This window comes from Oncorhynchus mykiss, chromosome 17 (genome assembly GCF_057628025.1).
Source record: "Oncorhynchus mykiss isolate SJ-2025 chromosome 17, ASM5762802v1, whole genome shotgun sequence".
Taxonomy (NCBI): domain Eukaryota; kingdom Metazoa; phylum Chordata; class Actinopteri; order Salmoniformes; family Salmonidae; genus Oncorhynchus; species Oncorhynchus mykiss.
Genome location: NC_143038.1, coordinates 53,971,632 through 53,991,885, shown reverse-complemented (window position 1 = coordinate 53,991,885; position 20,254 = coordinate 53,971,632). Strand labels below are relative to the sequence as shown.

Here is a 20,254-nt window from a genome sequence, read left to right as displayed (position 1 = left end):
CCACACCCCCCCAGGATCGTCTGTACTCTATCCTCTATCTGAAGCAGCAGTCATGGACAATTACATCCGGGAGTCACCGGAGGCAGGTTTCATTCACCCCTCTACATCCTCTGCTTGTGCAGGTTTCTTCTTCATGGGTAAGAAGGATGGAGGGCTGTGTCCCTGCATCAACTACAGAGGGCTGAACCAGATTACGATCAAGAATCGTTACCCCCTACCCCTGATGTCCTCCACATTGCAGTTGGTCTAAGGGGCCCAATTCTTATAAAATGGAATATGTTGAATCGGTTGTGGTGGGATGAACTTGGTCTCCTTTAAAAAAGCCAAGAGGTTGAACGCTCGCCAGGCTAGGTCGGCTCTGTTTTTTAACAGGTTCGTTTTCACACTAGCCTTTCACCCGGAATCCTAGAATCAGAAGGCAGATGCCCTGTCCCGCCAACATGATGTCTCTAACGGGGAGAGGGACCCCGAGTCCATCATCCCCAGCTCACACATTGTGGCCTCTGTGATATGCAGTATTGAGACCATGGTCCGACAAGCCCAGAGCCAAGAACCTGACCCCGGCAGGGGACCCACTAACAGACTTTACGTTCCGTGATCAGCCCGGTCCCGAGTACTACAATGGGGACACTCCTCTAAATTAACTGGGCATCCAGGGGTTAATTGGACACTGGAGGATGTGATATCCTTTGCTGCGGGCCTGTTCCATCTGTGCCCAAAGCAAGTATTCACTTGCTTACCACTATCCTGGTGGTTTGGATTACAGTTATGTGAACAAATCAGGACCCCTTTTGCTCCTCGCCCCTCTGTCCACTTCAATTCCTCCGTTGTTTCATCGTGTCAGGTGGTGGGTGTAGCTGGTGTATGAAGTCAGGCGCAGGAGAGCAGAGATGAGTGAACAACGCACTTTACTCAAGAAAATAGCACAAGTAACAGTACCAATGTGCAAACAATAACGGTTGCCACAAAACACGGGTGAAAACAGCACCCGGGCAAAACCAGCCGGAAATGTACCGACATGAACAATAAACAATCACACACAAAGTCATGGGTGAAACAGAGAGTTAAATACATGACCAGTAATTGGGAAATGAAAATCAGGTGTGTGGGAAACAAAGACAAAACCAATGGAAAATGAAAAGTGGATCGGCGATGGCTAGAAGACTGGCGACATCGACCGCCGAGCGGCAGAAGTCGTGACACATCGCCACAACGTGTTCGGCAGACTGAAAACCCCTATACGGATTGACAATGCCTCCACTGTCAAAGTTGAATGGTTTGCATGCCCTGCCGAAGGACCCTGGTATGCGGAATAGATGGTTGGAGTTTGTCGGTCCCCAAGGCTGTAACAGTAACGCTAGCTTGGTGTGCAACAACTGATGTTGGTGAGCATAACCAGAGATACTGGAATATAATAACCTCTCTGGTGTAACTTAGCTAATGACGTTAGATAACGTTATTGCTGGTTACATAGGTACAGTAAATATTCTCTACCAACAATAACCCTGTGGCACAAGGCATTTGAATCACATAATCAACTGTTTTCACAACATTCTATAATAGCATCCCCTTTCAAACACCCTCCATTTCCTGCTTTATTTGGGTGTGCCAGAGATACCACTTACTGTATATACCGCTTACAGACTTATTCTCTTGTATAGTAGTTAAACGTTACAAAGGAATACTCACACTGTGGATCCATCACATCAGGGAAATGCTTCATAGATGGTAACTGCTGTAAGTACAGGACTTAAGTGTGAAACTTGGGATCTTCTTCACAGATATACTGTAAGACCACATAGAAAGGAGATACAGTCCATCAGTGCGAAATGACACACAGAGAAACACCTCACAGCTTGGAGCTAGTTCACAGATGGTTGTGATGCATCCCAAAGGCATGCTGAGTAATTTAGGAATTATGTAATAGTGCTTGTGCTGTCAAGGTTTCCCTGTGCTATCTCTTCCTCAGAATGTGTCTTTTGAATACACCGGGTTTGTCATACACACACACACACACACACACACACACACACACACACACACACACACACACACACACACACACACACACACACTCTCTCTCTCTCGCTTGCTCTTGCTCTCTCCTCACTACTGTAGCTTAGGGTCTTGATCCAATAAAGTGGATTTAAACATTTAAATGATCTTCTCCCTTCTCCCTCTCCTGTCAAGGTTTCCCTGTGCTATCTCTTCCTCAGAATGTGTCTTTTGAATACACCGGGTTTGTCATACACACACACACACACACACACACACACACACACACACACACACACACACACACACACACACACACACACACACACACACACACACACACACACACACACTCTCTCGCTTGCTCTTGCTCTCTCCTCACTACTGTAGTTTAGGGTCTTGATCCAATGAAGTGGATTTAAACATTTAAATGATCTTCTCCCTCTCCTGTGAAAAGATTAAATGTGTGATTAACAAATGATCTGTAACAGAGCAGCAAGACGCCATTTTCCATGTCAAACATATCATGTCACTATTTAACCCTGTGGTCTTGTGTGTGTGTTCCAGCTGGGGGACCCAGGGGGACTTCACTACCACACACCCCCTGCCAGCTGTAAAGGTGAAGCTATTTACTGAGAGCACAGGAGTACTGGCCCTGGAGGACAAAGAGCTGGGCAGGGTAAGAGCCTATACGACTGGAGCCAGAGATAGACATAGTTGGCAGCAAACTCGTTTTTCACATTTCAAAATGGTTGCTACTTTGACATGAATATGGTGTATACATTGATACTATCATATATATATATATATATATATATATATATATCGACATATACATTGATACAACCTTACATGACTGTGTGCTTTATCTATGACTTGACTTGACTTGTATAATAGGTATACTGGATGTGCCATTGTGCTTCCAGGTTGTGCTCCATCCCACCCCCAACAGTCCCAAACAGTCAGAACTGCACAAGATGTCCGTGTCCAAAGGCTGCCCTGACAGTGACCTGAAGATCAAACTGGCCATCCGCATGGACAAGCCACAAAACATGAAGCACTGTGGGTAAGTTACTTTGCGCTGAAACTCTAGATCAAACAATGGTTTGCTGCCATCTAGCGGTTCTGCTCATTACTGCATAACACACTTCCAGAACAGAGACGATCGACTGACCAAAACAGGCAACCTTTACTTTATCTTGACCTTTAAACTATGATCTTCAACATACATTGAACTTTACTGTGTAATTGGCACTGTGACATCTGACAATTTTAGATTTTTTCAAATATTGTGCTACTGCATTTATCAAGCCTACATAATAAAGTACTCTCTTTCAGTAATTCACTGCTTTCACCCCAGCAATTTAAAACAGTCATCGTTCATTTTGAGTGAAATGGAAAGATCTCTGTACAGGTTCCATTGCCTGGGCTCGGTATTACAGTGTTTACTCTAGGAAATCATATCTCTAGCAGCGGTAGCAATATAGGGGAAACACTGCATAAACAAAGTGTGGATAGCCTTACACTTCTACAAACATGTAAGACATTACCATGTTAAAGCCCAATTAGCTCAAATCAGCCTGGTTCTGTCACAAATGTTATGTATCTGTTTGTCCAGCCCTCATATTTTGCCTCACAGGGAAGTGCTTTACCATTTTCTTTTCAGGACAACCAGGGCTACAAGTAAACTGAAAAACAATTTGACATAAGTTACATTCATGAGTTTTATAGACTAATGTCACTAGAAAAATGTGCGGAAATTTATGAAAACCCTTACCTTCTGACGAGTCCTGTGTGGCTTGTGAACCTCGTAGAGCAAAACAGACAACACGTGCACGTTCGTGACAGTCTCTACTTTTCGGGATAGTCTCAGCTTTTCATAATAGTTTATAGCTCAAACTGTTCAGACTTTAGAGACATTTTCATGAGATGAACCGTTTTCGGTATTGTGTCTTGATTTGATTTGTCTCACAAACTCCTCAATATTACAACCTCTGTAGACTGCACAGGTGCATGGCTGCTATGGGTGGATTCAGAGCGAAAGAAGTCTGTAGGCCAAACAGACAATTCAGGAGGGGTTTAAAACCAGGTCAGAACCACTCAAATGTTGCCTGCAGCCTGTTGGTATTGATTGAGTTAAAGAGAACATTGAAAAAGAGTAAGAACTCTGACTGTCATGAATGGATATCAAGAAAATGTCTTGGCACCCTACTAACCCCAGATCAAGCAGCAAATAATGACTGTGATTAGCTTGATGGCTAGTGATAGAAGTGATGCGACAGCACCAACTCAGAGACATAAGGACATGTTAACATCACATTCCTCACTTCCTCCCCCCTCCTGTCTCCTTCAGTGTGCGTGTGTGTGTGTGTGCGCGCGTGTGTGTGTGTGTGTGCGCGTGTGCGTGTGTGCGCGTGTGTGTGTGCGTGTGTGTATGTGTGCACGTCCTGCTCTATGGGGAAGCCTAAGTGCTACCCAGTGTCTGCGCTTTGAGGCGCTCCGCCTGTCTCCCTCACTCACTCCTCCATATGCTTCCTGTACAGGGCCTGTGGGGCCTGATCTGCTCTTGGGGTGGCCCTACAGTAGCCTGCATTAGGGCCCTTAGCTCCCTGTACCAGCCTCTGCCTGGCAGGCTGCTGGCAGCCCCCTTGCCCGCTGCTCCTTGGGCACTAGTTTATTCAGAGCGACAAGCCCTGAAGCCCCGAAACTAAAAAGGAGGGTACACAGGCAGAGGGAGGCGAACCAGGGCACCCCTAGCCTGACCAGGGGGAGGAGCGGGCAGATTCAGGCAGAGCTGGGGTCCTCACCCTCAGATGTTCTTTTCCAAAGCCCTCCTCCTCCTTCATCCTCTGATCTCTTCATAACACAACAAGAAACAACACAACTCATTCGGGACTTCCGCAGACTCAAGACTGATGGCACTCAACAAACCAGAGTGCAGTGATCAAACCCACATGTAGGGACGTCCACTGGCACATACAATAGCTGGGGTTCTGGATGTGTCAGGATAATTTATGGCACTCCCATCGACAAACCATGTTCTTCTCTGAATTAAGTAAATATCAGAAAACAGTTATTTTCCCACTTTAAAACCATGAACAAACAAGGTATCCCTAGCGCTAAAACCCTTGCCATAGTAAAAGGTAGCAGTAACAACTTTTAACCATTAGAGGTCAGTAGAGACATTTTACTGTAGCACAAGTAGGGTAGCTAAGGGAGTGTATATTACTGGAAACTTTCAAAGTTTACCAGCAAACTACCAGAATTTTGGTATCTTTCAAGAATTGTATGTAATCTATTACAAGACATCTAGTGGCCCTTTTGGGTATTTCAGATTATCACAGGTGTCTGTAATCATCTCTGGCCCTCCGTGTGGGCTTACCACATGTACAAATAATTAAATAAGATTTTTAAATTAAAAAATGGAATGGCAGAGCTGTTAAACATTATCCTATATATAAACCATACACTTGGTGTTTCATATGAAGGTTTATTTTACTATGTCAGTATCTATTTGTTGTCAATGTTTTGGCATCAAACTGGTGGCAGTTGTGAAAAATGTCAATAGTCGGAAGAGTTGCAGAGTTAATTGAATATAATGCCATTGTTTATTACAGGCGTTTTTCATTAATTAGGCTTTAAAAAAAATCTTGAACCATATTTTCTATGTACTATACTCATGAAAAATATGGACACAGATATAATAAATGAATACTCTATATGAATAATAAAAAGTTATTCAATTATAAATTACCAAAGTTACGATAGATTGCCATAGATTTTCTGTTAATTACCCACATTTCTGAAGATTCCAGTAACTTTAGTAAATTACCGGTAGCTTTGCAAACCTAAGCACAAGCATCTCTGTTATTGTTTGCAATCTCCATTTGCGCAAGTTGATTAAGAACATTAAAAACTTTAAGAATATCCTCCTAATATTGAGTTGCAATCCCCACCTTTTTCCCTCAGAACAGCCTCAATTCGTCGGGGCATGGACTCTACAAGGTGTCGAAAGCGTTCCGCAGGGATGCTGGCCCATGTAGACTCCAATGCTTCCCACAGTTGTATCAAGTTGGCTGGATGTCCTTTGGGTGATGGATCATTCTTGATACACACAGGAAACTGTTGAGCGTGAAAAACCCAGCATGGCACACATACACAATCCATGTCTCAATTGTCTGAAGGCTTTAACCTTTAACCTGTCTCCTCCCCTTCATCTACAGTCGTGGCCAAAAGTTTTGAGAATGACATATACATTTTCACAAAGTCTGCTGCCTCAGTGTCGTTAGATATTTTTGTCAGATGTTACTATGGAATACTGAAGTATAATTACAAGAATTTCATAAGTGTCAAAGGTTTTTATTGACAATTACATGAAGTTGATGCAAAGAGTCAATATTTGCAGTGTTGACCCTTCTTTTTCATATCCTTCCTGTTTGGCCCTGTCCGGGGGTGTCCTCGGATGGGGCCACAGTGTCTCCTGACCCATCCTGTCTCAGCCTCCAGTATTTGTGCTGCAGTAGTTTATGTGTCGGGGGGCTAGGGTCAGTTTGTTATATCTGGAGTACTTCTCCTGTCCTATTCGGTGTCCTGTGTGAATCTAAGTGTGCGTTCTCTAATTCTCTCCTTCTCTCTTTCTTTCTCTCTCTCGGAGGACCTGAGCCCTAGGACCATGCCCCAGGACTGCCTGACATGATGACTCCTTGCTGTCCCCAGTCCACCTGGCCGTGCTGCTGCTCCAGTTTCAACTGTTCTGCCTTATTATTATTCGACCATGCTGGTCATTTATGAACATTTGAACATCTTGGCCATGTTCTGTTATAATCTCCACCCGGCACAGCCAGAAGAGGACTGGCCATCCCACATATGCTCTCTCTGATTCTCGCTTTCTTTCTCTCTCTCGGAGGACCTGGGCCCTGGGACCGTGCCCCGGGAGTGCCTGGCGTGGTGGCTCCTTGCTGTCCCCGGTCCGCCTGGCCGTGCTGCTGCTCCAGTTTCAACTGTTCTGCCTTATTGTTGTTCGACCATGCTGGTCATTTATGAACATTTGAACATCTTGGCCATGTTCTGTTATAATCTCCACCCGGCACAGCCAGAAGAGGACTGGCCACCCCACATAGCCTGGTTCCTCTCTAGGTTTCTTCCTAGGTTTTGGCCTTTCTAGGGAGTTTTTCCTAGCCACCGTGCTTCTACACCTGCATTGCTTGCTGTTTGGGGTTTTAGGCTGGGTTTCTGTACAGCACTTTGAGATATCAGCTGATGTACGAAGGGCTATATAAATAAATTTGTTTTGATTTGATTTGATTTTCAAAACCTCTGCAATCCGCCCTGGCATGCTGTCAATTAACTTCTGGGCCACATCCTGATTGATGGCAGCCCATTCTTGCATAATCAATGCTTGGAGTTTGTCAGAATTTGTGGGGTTTTGTTTGTCTACCCGCCTCTTGATGATTGACCACAAGTTCTCAATGGGATTAAGGGATTAAGGTCTATCAGTGTTTTGTTCCCCGAGCCACTTAGTTATCAATTTTGCCTTATGGCAAGGTGCTCCATCATGCTGGAAAAGGCATTGTTCGTCACCAAACTGTTCCTGGATGGTTGGGAGAAGTTGCTCTCGGAGGATGTGTTGGTACCATTCTTTATTCATGGCTGTGTTCTTAGGCAAAATTGTGAGTGAGCCCACTCCCTTGGCTGAGAAGAAACCCCACACATGAATGGTCTCAGGATGCTTTACTGTTGGCATGACACAGGACTGATGGTAGTGCTCACCTTGTCTTCTCCAGACAAGCTTTTTTCCGGATGCCCCAAACAATCGGAAAGGGGATTCATCAGAGAAAATGACTTCACCCCAGTCCTCACCAGTCCAATCCCTGTACCTTTTGCAGAATATCAGTCTGTCCCTGGTGTTTTTCCTGGAGAGAAGTGGCTTCTTTGCTCCCCTTCTTTACACCAGGCCATCCTCCAAAAGTCTTCGACCTCACTGTGCGTGCAGATGCACTCACACCTGCCTGCTGCCATTCCCGAGCAAGCTCTGTACTGGTGGTGCCCCGATCCCTCAGCTGAATCAACTTTAGGAGACGGTCCTGGCGCTTGCTGGACTTTCTTGGGCGCCCAGAAGCCTTCTTCACAACAATTGAACCGCTCTCCTTGAAGTTCTTGATCATCCGATAAATGGTTGATGTAGGTGCAATCTTACTGGCAGCAATATCCTTGCCTGTTGAAACCCATTTTGTGCAAAGCAATAATGAAAGCACGTGTTTCCTTGTAGGTAACCATATTTGACAGAGGAAGAACAATGAATCCAAACATCACCCTCCTTTTGAAGCTTCCAGTCTGTTATTTGAACTCAATCAGCATGACAGAGTGATCTCCAGCCTTGTCCTCGTCAACACTCACACTTGTGTTAACGAGAGAATCCCTGACATGATGTCAGCTGGTCCTTTTGTGGCAGGGCTGAAATGAAGTGGAAATGGGGTTTTGGCCTTCAGTTAATTTGCATGGCAAAGAGGGACTTTGCAATTAATTGCAATTCATCTGATCACTCTATATAACATTCTGGAGTATATGCAAATTGCCATCATACAAACTGAGGCAGCAGACTTTGTGAAAATTAATATTTGTGCCATTCTCAACTTTTGGCCAGGACTATACACTGATTGAAGTGGATTTAACAAGTGACATCAATAAGGGATCATATATTTTACCTGGATTCACCTGGTCAGTCTATGTCATGGAAAGAGCAGGTGTTCATAATGTTTTGTATATTTATCATCATAAACTGGATGGTTCAAGCCCTGAATGCTGTTTGGCTAACAGCCATGGTATAGCAGACCGTATACCATGGGTATGACAACATTTATTGTTACTGCTTTAATTAAGTTGGTAACCAGTTTATAATAGCAATAAGACACCTTGTGGTATATTGCCAATATACTATGGCTAAGGTCTGTATCAAGGCACTCCGCGTTGCGTCGTGCGTAGAACAGTCCTTAGCCATGGTATATTGACCATATACCCCCCCCCCCCCTCCCCCTATTGCTTAGTTGTGACATAAACAAATGCATATGCTTTTTTAGCATGCCACTTCTCCAGGACAAAATGATGCAACACAAAATTGAATATTGTAAAGCAGCCTGTGTAGAAAGGACATCCACCATAGTCCACACAACCTGTTGTTAAACCATTGCTTTTGTTTACTTAGGTACCTATGGGCTATTGGTAAAAATGTGTGGAAGAGATGGAAGAAGAGATTCTATGTCTTGGTGCAGGTAAGAACAAAATACTTACAGCTAAATAACCATGGTCAGCACTAGCCCAATAAGTGATATGTGTTTTAACTGTCAAGCTGTAGTACGTGTCTTCATCTAGTTGACTAGGATGATAAAGGTCTAATACAGTTCTTGTCAGAAGCTTTGTAGCTGTAGCAGCCATTTTTTGTGCATCATTTGGAGCATTATGCAGTCTCTTATGAGTTCGGGAGGATATGTCTCAAGGCGAGGAGTTGACAGGCGAATGACAAACCGGTGTATGCTGGCTGGCCTAGCACTCGCAGCTAAAAGAGCCCACGGAATGCTCCTCTCACTTGCTTCCAGCTATACAGACAGCATGTGACAAATACCGGTCAATAGACTGCCACTGTGTGTGTGTGTGGGTGTGTTTCCTGGAGAGAAAGGATGCTTGTTTGTTCATGACAGTGAGATGAAGTGTGTGTTCTTGTGTGTCAGTATGTGTCATAGAGAGATAGATAGACATCATGCATGTCCTATGTTTGTGCATAATTTGATTTGTAAAACATTTTCTTGCTTCTGTTTTTATTATGTTAAGTCGCGTGTAAGTATTCAATAATCTATTGGTGTTATGGACTCAAATGTATTTGTACGTTTGGAGATTGATGTTGAGATGAAATATGTGTTATTTCATAGTTTGATGTCTTCACTATTATTCTACAATGTAGAAAATAGTAAAAATAAAGAAAAACCCTTGAAACTTTTGACTGATACTGCATATGAAATATAAATTAATAATTTAAGTGAGAAACTAAGTGTTTGGGTGTATTTCAGGGTTTGTTTTGAGTTAGCTGTGTTAATTACTGTGGATGAGATTCACAATCAGCACTCTGTGATGTTCAACCCTCCTGTGAAATAACTTCATAAACAGCAAGATCACATCAGCTGCACACCAGATGTGTATTTGATTATTATATTATGTGTTTTTGAGTGGCCCGACTCAACTGCTTCTATTTGAAGTATTTGACAGTATTTTCAAATAGTATTTTCAAATACCTGGGTTAAATGCATGGGAGTGTATTTGAGTCAAGGTATTTTAGTATTTTCAAATACATGCCAATACTTTCCATGAGTTTCCAACTACTTGTCTTTTCAACAAAAAAAATATTCTGAATACTTACTTCGAAATGCATGTGAAAGTAATTAGTTATTGAACCCAGGTCTGGTACACACACACATGCTAAATGCCGTTTGATTGACATTTGCCATGATACTCATAAATAGCACAGCTTACACTGGGGGGTATTTATTTCAGAGATTAGTTTCCTGTTGAATTATTCATGAGTTGTTAATTACATGGAGTGAGTAGATAATTTACAGGGCTGGGTGACGGACGCTGGCATCACCCATGAAACATGGCAGCAACACGCCAACAACACGTCATCAACAGCGTTCTACAGGTGTGCATCTGTCATAACTAAGACACTATGTAAACACGCTAGATGTGCCAGAGAACAAGAACGAGCCAGGGTTGAACATCCCACCAGGTGGCTGTCATGATGGTTCATACCATGTAACCCTCATTCCTGTGTGATACCCTTTCATACCCAATGAAAGTGGAAAGCATCGCTATCAAAGCCGTCGAGCTCCACTGAACCATCCCATCACGAGAGGCAAAAATGCCACTCTAAACCTGTGAAACTGTGTTTTAACTAAATTAAGTGTCAAAGGATCACACTTATTGGCTTCCTCCCCAACCCCAACTCTTGCCACTCCCTCCTCCTACCCTCACCCTGTTCAGAGTTAATCCTGCCTGTGGTGCTAGCTGGCTAGTTGAATGCCCTGCCATGTCCCTGCTCAACAGAACAGATTGGAGCCATAAACCAATTTTTTATAATGCAAAGTGAAGTCTAATTATTCAGCAGTCAGGAGGCTGCCCTCCAACACAGCTGGCAGCAGCCACTCTCTCACTCAGCTCCCCTCTGCACTCTTAGTCTTTCTCCCTCCCTCCTCCTTTCACTCTCTCTTTTCTTTTTCCCCTCTCTGTTCACTTACCCTCTCTCTCGTGCTCTTTTCTCTCTCTCTTTCTCTCCCCCTCTCCCTCTCTCTCGCTCTCTGTGTTGCTGTGCACTAGCTCTGGTGTAAAGTTATTAAGCAGTTGATTATGACAACCTTCATACCCAGTGATCCCCTCCCTGACAAACAACCACATTGATCACATCTCTGGTCTGCCCCCCAGCCCCACCCCACCCATCAAACAATCCAATTTATAGACTCTCAACGATAACAAGGTTATGAGAGCAAAGCATGTAGGGTAATCAGGGAGCCAAGTCTTTTAAAATAATTTAACGGTCAGTTTGACAGCAGGTCAGCCAAACTCTGAGCCAATAGTCTCTCTCTGCCTCCTGCTCTGTGTTTCTGTGTCTGTCTCTGTATCTATCTCGCCTGGCCCAGACAGGCCCAAACTTTAACAGGCAAGGGAACGTAACAGGGAAGTGGTAGGAGAGAGAGAGAGAGGCAGGCGAGGGGGTAGGAAGGAGAGGAGGAGTTCTGATGTGCCCCAGTGACGTGCCGAAGGCAAGTGGGCACCGTGAAGCTGGGTAGTGGCCCAGCGAGCTCCACCCGGGGCCTCATCAGTGCCCTGACAGTGAATCTCTGTTGTCACACAGAGGCAGGCTGCAGCCAGTGAGAGCTGCCACTTGCAGCAGAGGTGACAATGGTGCAGGATTGGCCGGGATCCGCGGGTTGCCGTGGCATGACTGGCACCTAGCAGTCAGGCTCCCATCTCTTGTGACAGGGTGTCACTCCTGCACTCGTCTGTCCACGCTGAGTGACAGAGTCAGGGCCATAACCCCGCCCTGGCAACGGCCCCAGCAACAGCACCCTGACCACCCGCCCCCTTACTCTCTGATCCCCTCTCTCCACCTCTCTCTCTGTCCCTGTCTGTATCAGAATAACATAATAATCCAGAATATCACTGTATCAGCGCTGGATAGATGCATACTGTACATTCACAAGAACATAAATACTCACTCTCTTTTCTCTCTCATCAACGTGAGTTACTTTTAAAGCACACATGCACACTCGCACCATGTTGCTCATGGAAACATACAGTGTCTTCAGAAAGTATTCACACCCCTTGACTTTTTCCACATTTTGTTGTGTTACAGTTTGAATTAAACCTTTATTAAATGTAGATTTTTTTTGTCACCGGCCTACACACAATACCCCATAATGTCAAAGTGGAATTATGTTTTTAGAAATGCTTACAAATTTACTAATAAATGAAAAGCTGAAATGTATTGAGTATTCAAGCAAGTTATGAAAAGCCTAAATAAGTTCAGGAGTAAAAATTTGCTTAACAAGTCACATAATAAGTTGCATGGACTCACTCTGTGTGCAATAATAGCGTTTAACATTATTTTACATTTTAAATGACTACCTCATCGCTGTACCCCACACATACAATTATCTGTAAGGTCCCTCAGTCGAGCAGTGAATTTCAAACACAGATTTAACCGCAAATACCAGGGAGGTTTTCCAATGCCTCACAAAGAAGGGCCCCTATTGGTAGATGGGTAACATTTTTAAAAAGCAGATATTGAATATCCTTTCAAGCATGGTAACGTTATTACTTACACTTACACAATCGACACTGAAGTTGCTTACCAAGAAGACAGTGAATGTTCCTGAGTGGCCGAGTTACAGTTTTGACTTAAATCTACTTGAAAATCTATGGCGAGACCTAAAAATGTCTGTCTAGTAATGCTCAACAACCAATTTGACAGAGCTTGAAGAATGTTGAAAATAATCATGGGAAAATATTGTACAATCCGGGTGTGCAAAGTTCTTAGAGACTTACCCAGAAGATTCATATTTGTAATCACTGACAATGGTGAATCTAACATGTGAATACTTACTTGTATGTAAATGAGATGTTTCTGTATTTCATTGTCAATAAATGTGCAAACATTTCTAAAAACATGTTTTTACTTTGTCATTATGGGGTATTGCATGTAGATGGGTGATGTTTTTTTTAATCCATGTAGAATTCCATCTGTAACACAACAGAATATGGAATAAGTCAAGGGGTATGAATACTTTCTGAAGGCACTGTACATTGTGACAGTCTCTCCACCAGCCATGAACCAAGCTTCGACCAGCCCCTCTTCCCCTGGCTTGGCCACTTCATTCATCTAATTATAATGTGATTATCCTTGTATACCCACTCACTCTCACACACATTACTGACAAGAGGTTCAAGAGTGGGCAACACAGCTGTCACTTACCCCTCCCATACTCTATCTCTCACACACACACACACACACACACACACACACACACACACGTTCACTAATACATATACACACACAGACACAGATTGTTTTCCCATATGCCTATCTTGACCAGAATCTGGTCACCATTTATGCCTGGTGATTGGCTCATTAACCCATTAATCCCGGTTGGTTATCACGAACAATTGGTCCAATGCCTGGGTTAGAGAAAATGTGTCATCTGTGAGAGTTGAAGCACAATGGGGTTAAGGACAACTGCTGAGATATACAATTGTAGTTACATAGTAATTACTAAGCAGTTTACCAATTCTATTACATTTTTGGTGTCCATGTACTCATTGGTATTATGCATTATTGTGAGAAGTACCAGGTAAATGGCAGCTGGAGTAGTACTATGAGTAAAATGTACAGTAACTAATAGTAGCCCTCTGTCCCCTCTCTTTGTGGTGCAGGTGAGCCAGTACACCTTTGCCATGTGCAGCTACAGAGAGAAGAAGGCAGAGCCTGTGGAGCTGCTCACACTGGACGGCTACACTGTAGACTACACCGATCCTCAGCCAGGTAACACACAACTGGGGCTGTCAAACTATAAACAAATGCAATCGGGTTAACCAATGGATTGTTGTGATTAATCACAATTAATCGCTAATTCAGAATTAGCTGAATTTGAGCTGTAATTTACGATTTTTTTAGACAACACACATTACAAGAATATTGATTGATTTTGTCCCAAGTAAAGGTTAGCAAAAATCATTTAATTTGACAAAGGACACTTTCTTTAACCTCAATGGCAAATTGTTTTCACGTCACTGTTGTTTTTGATGATGTATTTTGGATGTTTTTAGTCTATTTCTGACCACTTTCAGACAATGCAATTAATCACGATAATCAAAAAATAGTGTACTAAAATTACAAAACGTTAGCTTGAGTTAACTGATTATATCAAGGCTCAGGCTAAGACCCAGATGCAGACACAGAAGGCAGACAGTATGAGTCTCAGAGTTTATTATAGTACAAGGGACAGGCAAATGGTAAATCAAGGCAGGTAAAGAGTCTTAACCCAAATCAGGGTCAGGCAGGTACAGGATGGCAGGCAAGATCAGGGTCAGGACAGGCCAAAAGGTCAGAACTGGGAAGAATAATCAAATCAAATTTTATTGGTGACATATATGTTATTGCGGGTGTAGCCAAAATGCTTGTGCTTCTAGCTCCGACAGTGCAGTAATATCTAACAAGTAATATCTAACAAATTACACAACATATACCCAGTACACACAAATCTAAGTAGGATTGAATTAAGAACATATACATATGGACGAGCGTTGTCAGAGCAGAACTGACTAGATACAGTAGTATAGAAAAAAGAACAGTATATACATATTAGTTGAGTAATGCAAGATATGTAAGCATTATTAAGTGAATGAGATACTGTAGAATAGTATAGAAAACAGCATATTCACATGAGATGAATAATGCCAGATATGTAGACATTATTAAAGTGACTAGTGTTCCATTCCTTAAAGTGGCCAGTGATTCCTAGTCTTTGCCTATAGTCAGCAGCCTCTAATGTGCTAGTGATGGCTGTTTAACAGTCTGATGGCCTATAGATAGAAGCTGATTTTCAGTCTCTCGGCCCCAGCTTTGATGCACCTGTACTGACCTCGCCTTCTGGATGATAGCGAGGTGAACAGGAAGTGGCTCAGGTGGTTGATGTCCTTGATGATCTTTTTGGCCTTCCTGTGACATCAGGTGCTGTAGGTGTTCTGGAGGGCGGGTAGTTTTAGGTGACAAGCCAAATTTCTTTTGCCTCCTGAGGCTCTGTTGCGCCTTCTTCACCACACTGTCTGTGTGGGTGGTTCATTTCAGTTTGTCAGTGATGTGTATGCCAAGGAACTTGAAGCTTTCAACCTTCTCCAGTCCCGTTGATGTAGATAATGGGGGGTGCATCCTCTGCTGTTTCCTGAAGTCCACGATCATCTCCTTTGCTTTGTTGACGTTGAGTGAGAAGTTATTTTCCAGGCACCACACTCCCAGAGCCCTCACCTCCTCCCTGTAGGCTGTCTCGTCGCTGTTGGTAATCAAGCCTACTACTGTTGTGTCATCTGCAAACTTGATGATTGAGTTGGAGGCATGCTCTGCCATGCAGTCATGGGTGAACAGGGAGTACAGGACGGGGCTGAGTACACACCCTTGTGGGGCCCCAGTGTTGAGGATCAGCGGAGTGGAGGTGATGTTTCCTACCTTCACAACCTGGGGGCGGCCCATCAGGAAGTCCAGGACCCAGTTGCACTGGGCAGGGTTGAGACCCAGGGCCTAGAGCATAATGATGAGCTTGGAGGGTACTATGGTGTTGAATGCTGAACTATAGTCAATAAACAGCATTCTTACATTGGTTATCCTCCTGTCCAGATTGGATATGTCAGTGTGCAGAGTGATGACGATTGCATCGTCTGTGGATATATTGGGGCGTTAAGCAAATTGAAGTGGGTCTAGGGTGGCAGGTAAGGTAGAGGTGATATGATCCTTGACTAGTCTCTGAAAGCAATTCATGATGACAGGAGAGTGCTATGGGGCTATAGTCATTAAGTTCAGTTACCTTTACTTTATTAGTTACAGGTGCAATGGTGGCCATCCTGAAGCATGTGGGGACAGCAGACTGGGATAGAAAGAGATTGAATATGCCCGAAAACACACCAGCCAGCTGGTCTGCACATGCTTTGAGGACACAGCTAGGGATGTTGTCTGGACCGGCAACCTTGCGAGGGTTAACACGTTTAAATGTTTTACTCACATCGGCCACGGAGAAGGAGAGCCCACATTCCTTGGTAGCGGGCCGCGTCAGTGGCACTGTGTTATCGTCAAAGCGTGCGAAGAATGTGTTTAGCCTGTCCGGAAGCAAGATGTGGTCTGGGCGACGTGGCTGGTTTTCCTTTAGTAGTCCATGATTGTCTGTAGTCCCTAACACATACGTCTCGTGTCTGAGCCGTTGAATTGCGACTCTACTTTATCTCTATACTGACGTTTAGCTTATTTGATTGCCTTGCGGATTGAATAACTACACCGTTTATATTCTGCCATATTACCAGTCGCCTTGACATTATTAAATGCAGTGGTGCTACCATCTATCCATGGTTTCTGGTTAGGGTAGGTTTTAATAGTCACAGTGGGTACTACATCTCCTATACACTTCCTTATGAACTCAGTCACCGTTTCCGTGTATGCGTCTAGATTATTTTTGCAAGCTATCCGGAACATATCCCAGTCCACGTGATCAAAACAATCCTGAAGAGTGGATTCTGATTGGTCAGACCAGCATTGAATAGTACAAAGCACAGGCACTTCCTGTTTGAGTTTCTGCCTATAGGATGGGAGGAGCAAGATGGCGTCGTGATCTGATTGGCCGAAGGGAGGGCAGGGAGAGGGCCTTGTAGCATCCCAGAAGTTTGAATAGCAATGGTCGAGAGTCTTAGTAGTGCGAGTAGGACAGTCAATATGTTGATAGAATTTCCTCAGATAGCCTAGTCCTCAGATTTGCTTTCTTAAAATCCCCAGCTACATTAAATTCAGCCTCAGGATATGTGGTTTCCAGTTTGCATAAAGTCCAGTGAAGTTCGTTGAGGGCCGTCGAGGTTTTGGCTGGAAGTGGGATGTAAACGGCCGTGGTGATGACGGATGATAATTCTCTTGGGAGACAATATATAGATGGGAGACAATATAGACAACAATCCACTTGTGTAGTCATAACATTCTGTATATTCCCTTGTCCTTACAGGCTGACTACACCGCTTGCGTTGCGTGCGCAAGCTTTGAAAAATATTTTTTTAAATCTATATTAATCAATTATTGCACCCACACTGCTCACGCGCGCCAACGAGTGTCTGCGTTGCCATGGGCTAAAATAGAAGTCAGCGCCATCCAACCCGGAAGCCAGCCGCACCAATGTGTCAGAGGAAACACCGTGCACCTGGCAACCTTGGTTAGCGCACACTGTGCCCGGCCCGCCACAGGAGTCGCTGGTGCGCGATGAGACAAGGATTTCCCTATCGGCCAAACCCTCCCTAACCCGGACGACGCTAGGCCAATTGTGCGTCGCAGAGTCTCTGGTGGCACAGCTGGCGCTGCAGTACAGCGCCCTTAACCACTGCGCCACCCAGGAGGCCCTTGTTTTGATATTTTAACCTGCGTGTCGTGATCTTGTTTGGTGTGGGGGGACAAAATACATTTACGCACGATGGCGCACAATGGCGCATGCACGCAGCCAGTTTGGGTTCCGTGTAAGGGTCAAATTCACTAAACCCCTCAAATAAAGCAGCTTAATTGAATTTTAAACTCCAAATCAATTTTGCATGAAGAAACAACCTGTCATTCATCAGAAACGTTGTGAATATCTGGGTTTTCCCTCTTCACAATACAGAAAGACTGCATTTAATCAGTGGACACCACTCGTTTTTATTACAACACACCTGTCATAATTGTTTTCTTTGCTAAAGTTGAGGTTTATTATTATTATTATTATTGCTAAAGGTACTGCATAGGTGTAAACATATTTTTTTTAGCAAGCGATAGCACCTGTATAGCCAAGAAAGTAGCAGAAATGTGCAGAAAGTAGTTTTGAATGCATTTTATTGAAGGGAAACAATAAATCTTTAACGTTTTTGGCAACATACTGATATATTCTTATAAACTGTACAATGAGGAATTCAACTACAAAATACTGGTCTTCTCCCATTTTTTGAACCATTGCCCCCACCCACAAGGTGTATAAACAACAACAATAAATAAGAATAAAATAAGATGAACACGTGCAGCACATAGTATTTGTTTTACAGTCCTTGTTTGGGGGGCAGAATTGGCAATTGTGTGTGTGTGCGTATGTATATATATATATATCTATATTTATAATATATATATGTATATATATTATTTTATGACTGCCTGATCAAAAATGACCCTAAGAGAATCTTTGTACCCTGGTGGTGTACAGCTTTCATGGAAATATGAACAAAGGCGATGTTTCGCTTTTTCTAATGTTGGGGTCACTCTAGGAAAAGTAATCAAATTTCAAGTTGAAAAAAATGTCATTTAGTGGGTTTTCTCTGATGTTAAAAATGTTTGACCCTTAGGCCAACACAAGGGTTTTAATTGTGAGATATTCTAGGTCGGGTGGACAAAATGACTTGAGTTCCTCTATGTTCCTAGAATTACACCATGAGTCGCTAATCATGAAATACACCCCCCCACCCTTCTGCTTCTTGGAGAGATATTTATTCCTGTCTACGCAATGTACTGAGAATCCTGCTGGCTTTACTGACTCCGACAGAGTTTCCCGAGAGACATGTTTCCGTGAAACAAAGTATGCTACAGGCCCTGATGTCTCTCTGGAAAGAAATCTTTGCTCTAAGCTCATCAGCTTTATTATCCAAAGACTGAACATTAGTGAGTAATATACTCAGAAGTGGTGGGTGGTGTGCACGCTTCCTAAATCAAACCAGGAGGCCGTCTCGAGTGCCTCTCCTCCGCCGACAATGTTTTGGGTCGGCCTCTGGAATAAGTTAATTTTGTCCGGGAAGAGTGAACAAAGGACCTGCTCCAGGGAAGTCATATTCCTGGTTGTAATGCTGGTAGTTCTGGTGAGTTACCGCCGCTCTAATAGTCAATAGTTCTTCCCGGCTGTACATGGCACAAAACATTTCCTGAGCTAATAATGTTAAAAAAATAGAACATAAAAAAAACAAAATAATGCAAAGTTTTCTAAGAGCTAGTTGGTTTGCTGCCATCTCCATCTTAAGAAAAACAAAACTAGAGCACAGGAAACACGCTGGTAGGACTTGACGGGACAAGACGAACTGGCAACAGACAAAGAGAAAATGCAGTTATACATAGGGGATAATGAGGGGAGATGGGAGACACCTGGTGGGGGTGAAGACAAGCACAAAAACAGGTGAAACAGATCCGGGTGTGACAGATTAACAGCCCTACACACAAAACATGCACATGACCCTCAGGCAGGTAAGATAATCACAATCTGGCTTTACAGTGCAAATAAAGTATTTGTGTCCTACATTAATAACCATCAACCATTTGTTCTCTTGGGAATTTAGCCTGTGCAGATATAAGTCAGATACCTTTTCTGGAGATAACTACCACGAATCACTACTTGTTACAATAGTACTTCTGCTACTGTGGTTGTGTCACCTAGCTATCTTAAGATGAATGCACATAGTGTAAGTCGCTTTAGATAAAACCGTCTGCTAAATTCCTCAAATGTAAATGACTACCATGGCCTAAATATATGGCACTGGTAAGTACCAGTAGCACTAGCCCTACAAACACTGCTAACAGTGATTTATTCCTTAGGTCTGGAAGGTGGGAGGACCTTCTTCAATGCAGTGAAGGAGGGCGACACTGTGATCTTTGCCAGTGATGACGAGCAGGACCGTATCCTGTGGGTCCAGGCCATGTACCGGGCCACGGGCCAGTCCCACAAGCCCATCCCCCCCACCCAGGTCCAGAAACTCAACAACAGAGCCGGTTCTGCACCCCAGCTAGACGCACCCATCTCCCAGTTCTGTAAGTGTCGGCCCCTGTGTGGCCACGAGGCCCACCACACTCACGGTAGCTCTCACTGTTTCAGCTTCACGAAGAACTACAGTACCCAGCAAACTGCCACCCCAATATACACTGCTGCTATGTCTAACCTAACTCTATATCTATCGAGATACAGATTTCATTGGACTT

At 43.7% G+C, this 20,254-nt stretch overlaps 1 protein-coding gene across 2 annotated transcripts in view; it reads left to right on the top strand.

Moving 5' to 3' along the window:
* The window catches only part of LOC110493244 (calcium-dependent secretion activator 1), a 157,369-nt gene that overhangs the window by 63,608 nt on the left and 73,507 nt on the right, over positions 1–20,254 (top strand). For both annotated transcript variants that reach the window (XM_036950557.2, XM_036950552.2), the window contains exons 8-12: positions 2,563–2,674; positions 2,922–3,061; positions 9,197–9,263; positions 13,969–14,077; positions 19,874–20,086. In XM_036950557.2, coding sequence (XP_036806452.2) covers positions 2,563–2,674; positions 2,922–3,061; positions 9,197–9,263; positions 13,969–14,077; positions 19,874–20,086 — 641 coding nt within the window. The remainder of the gene's footprint in view (positions 1–2,562; positions 2,675–2,921; positions 3,062–9,196; positions 9,264–13,968; positions 14,078–19,873; positions 20,087–20,254) is intronic.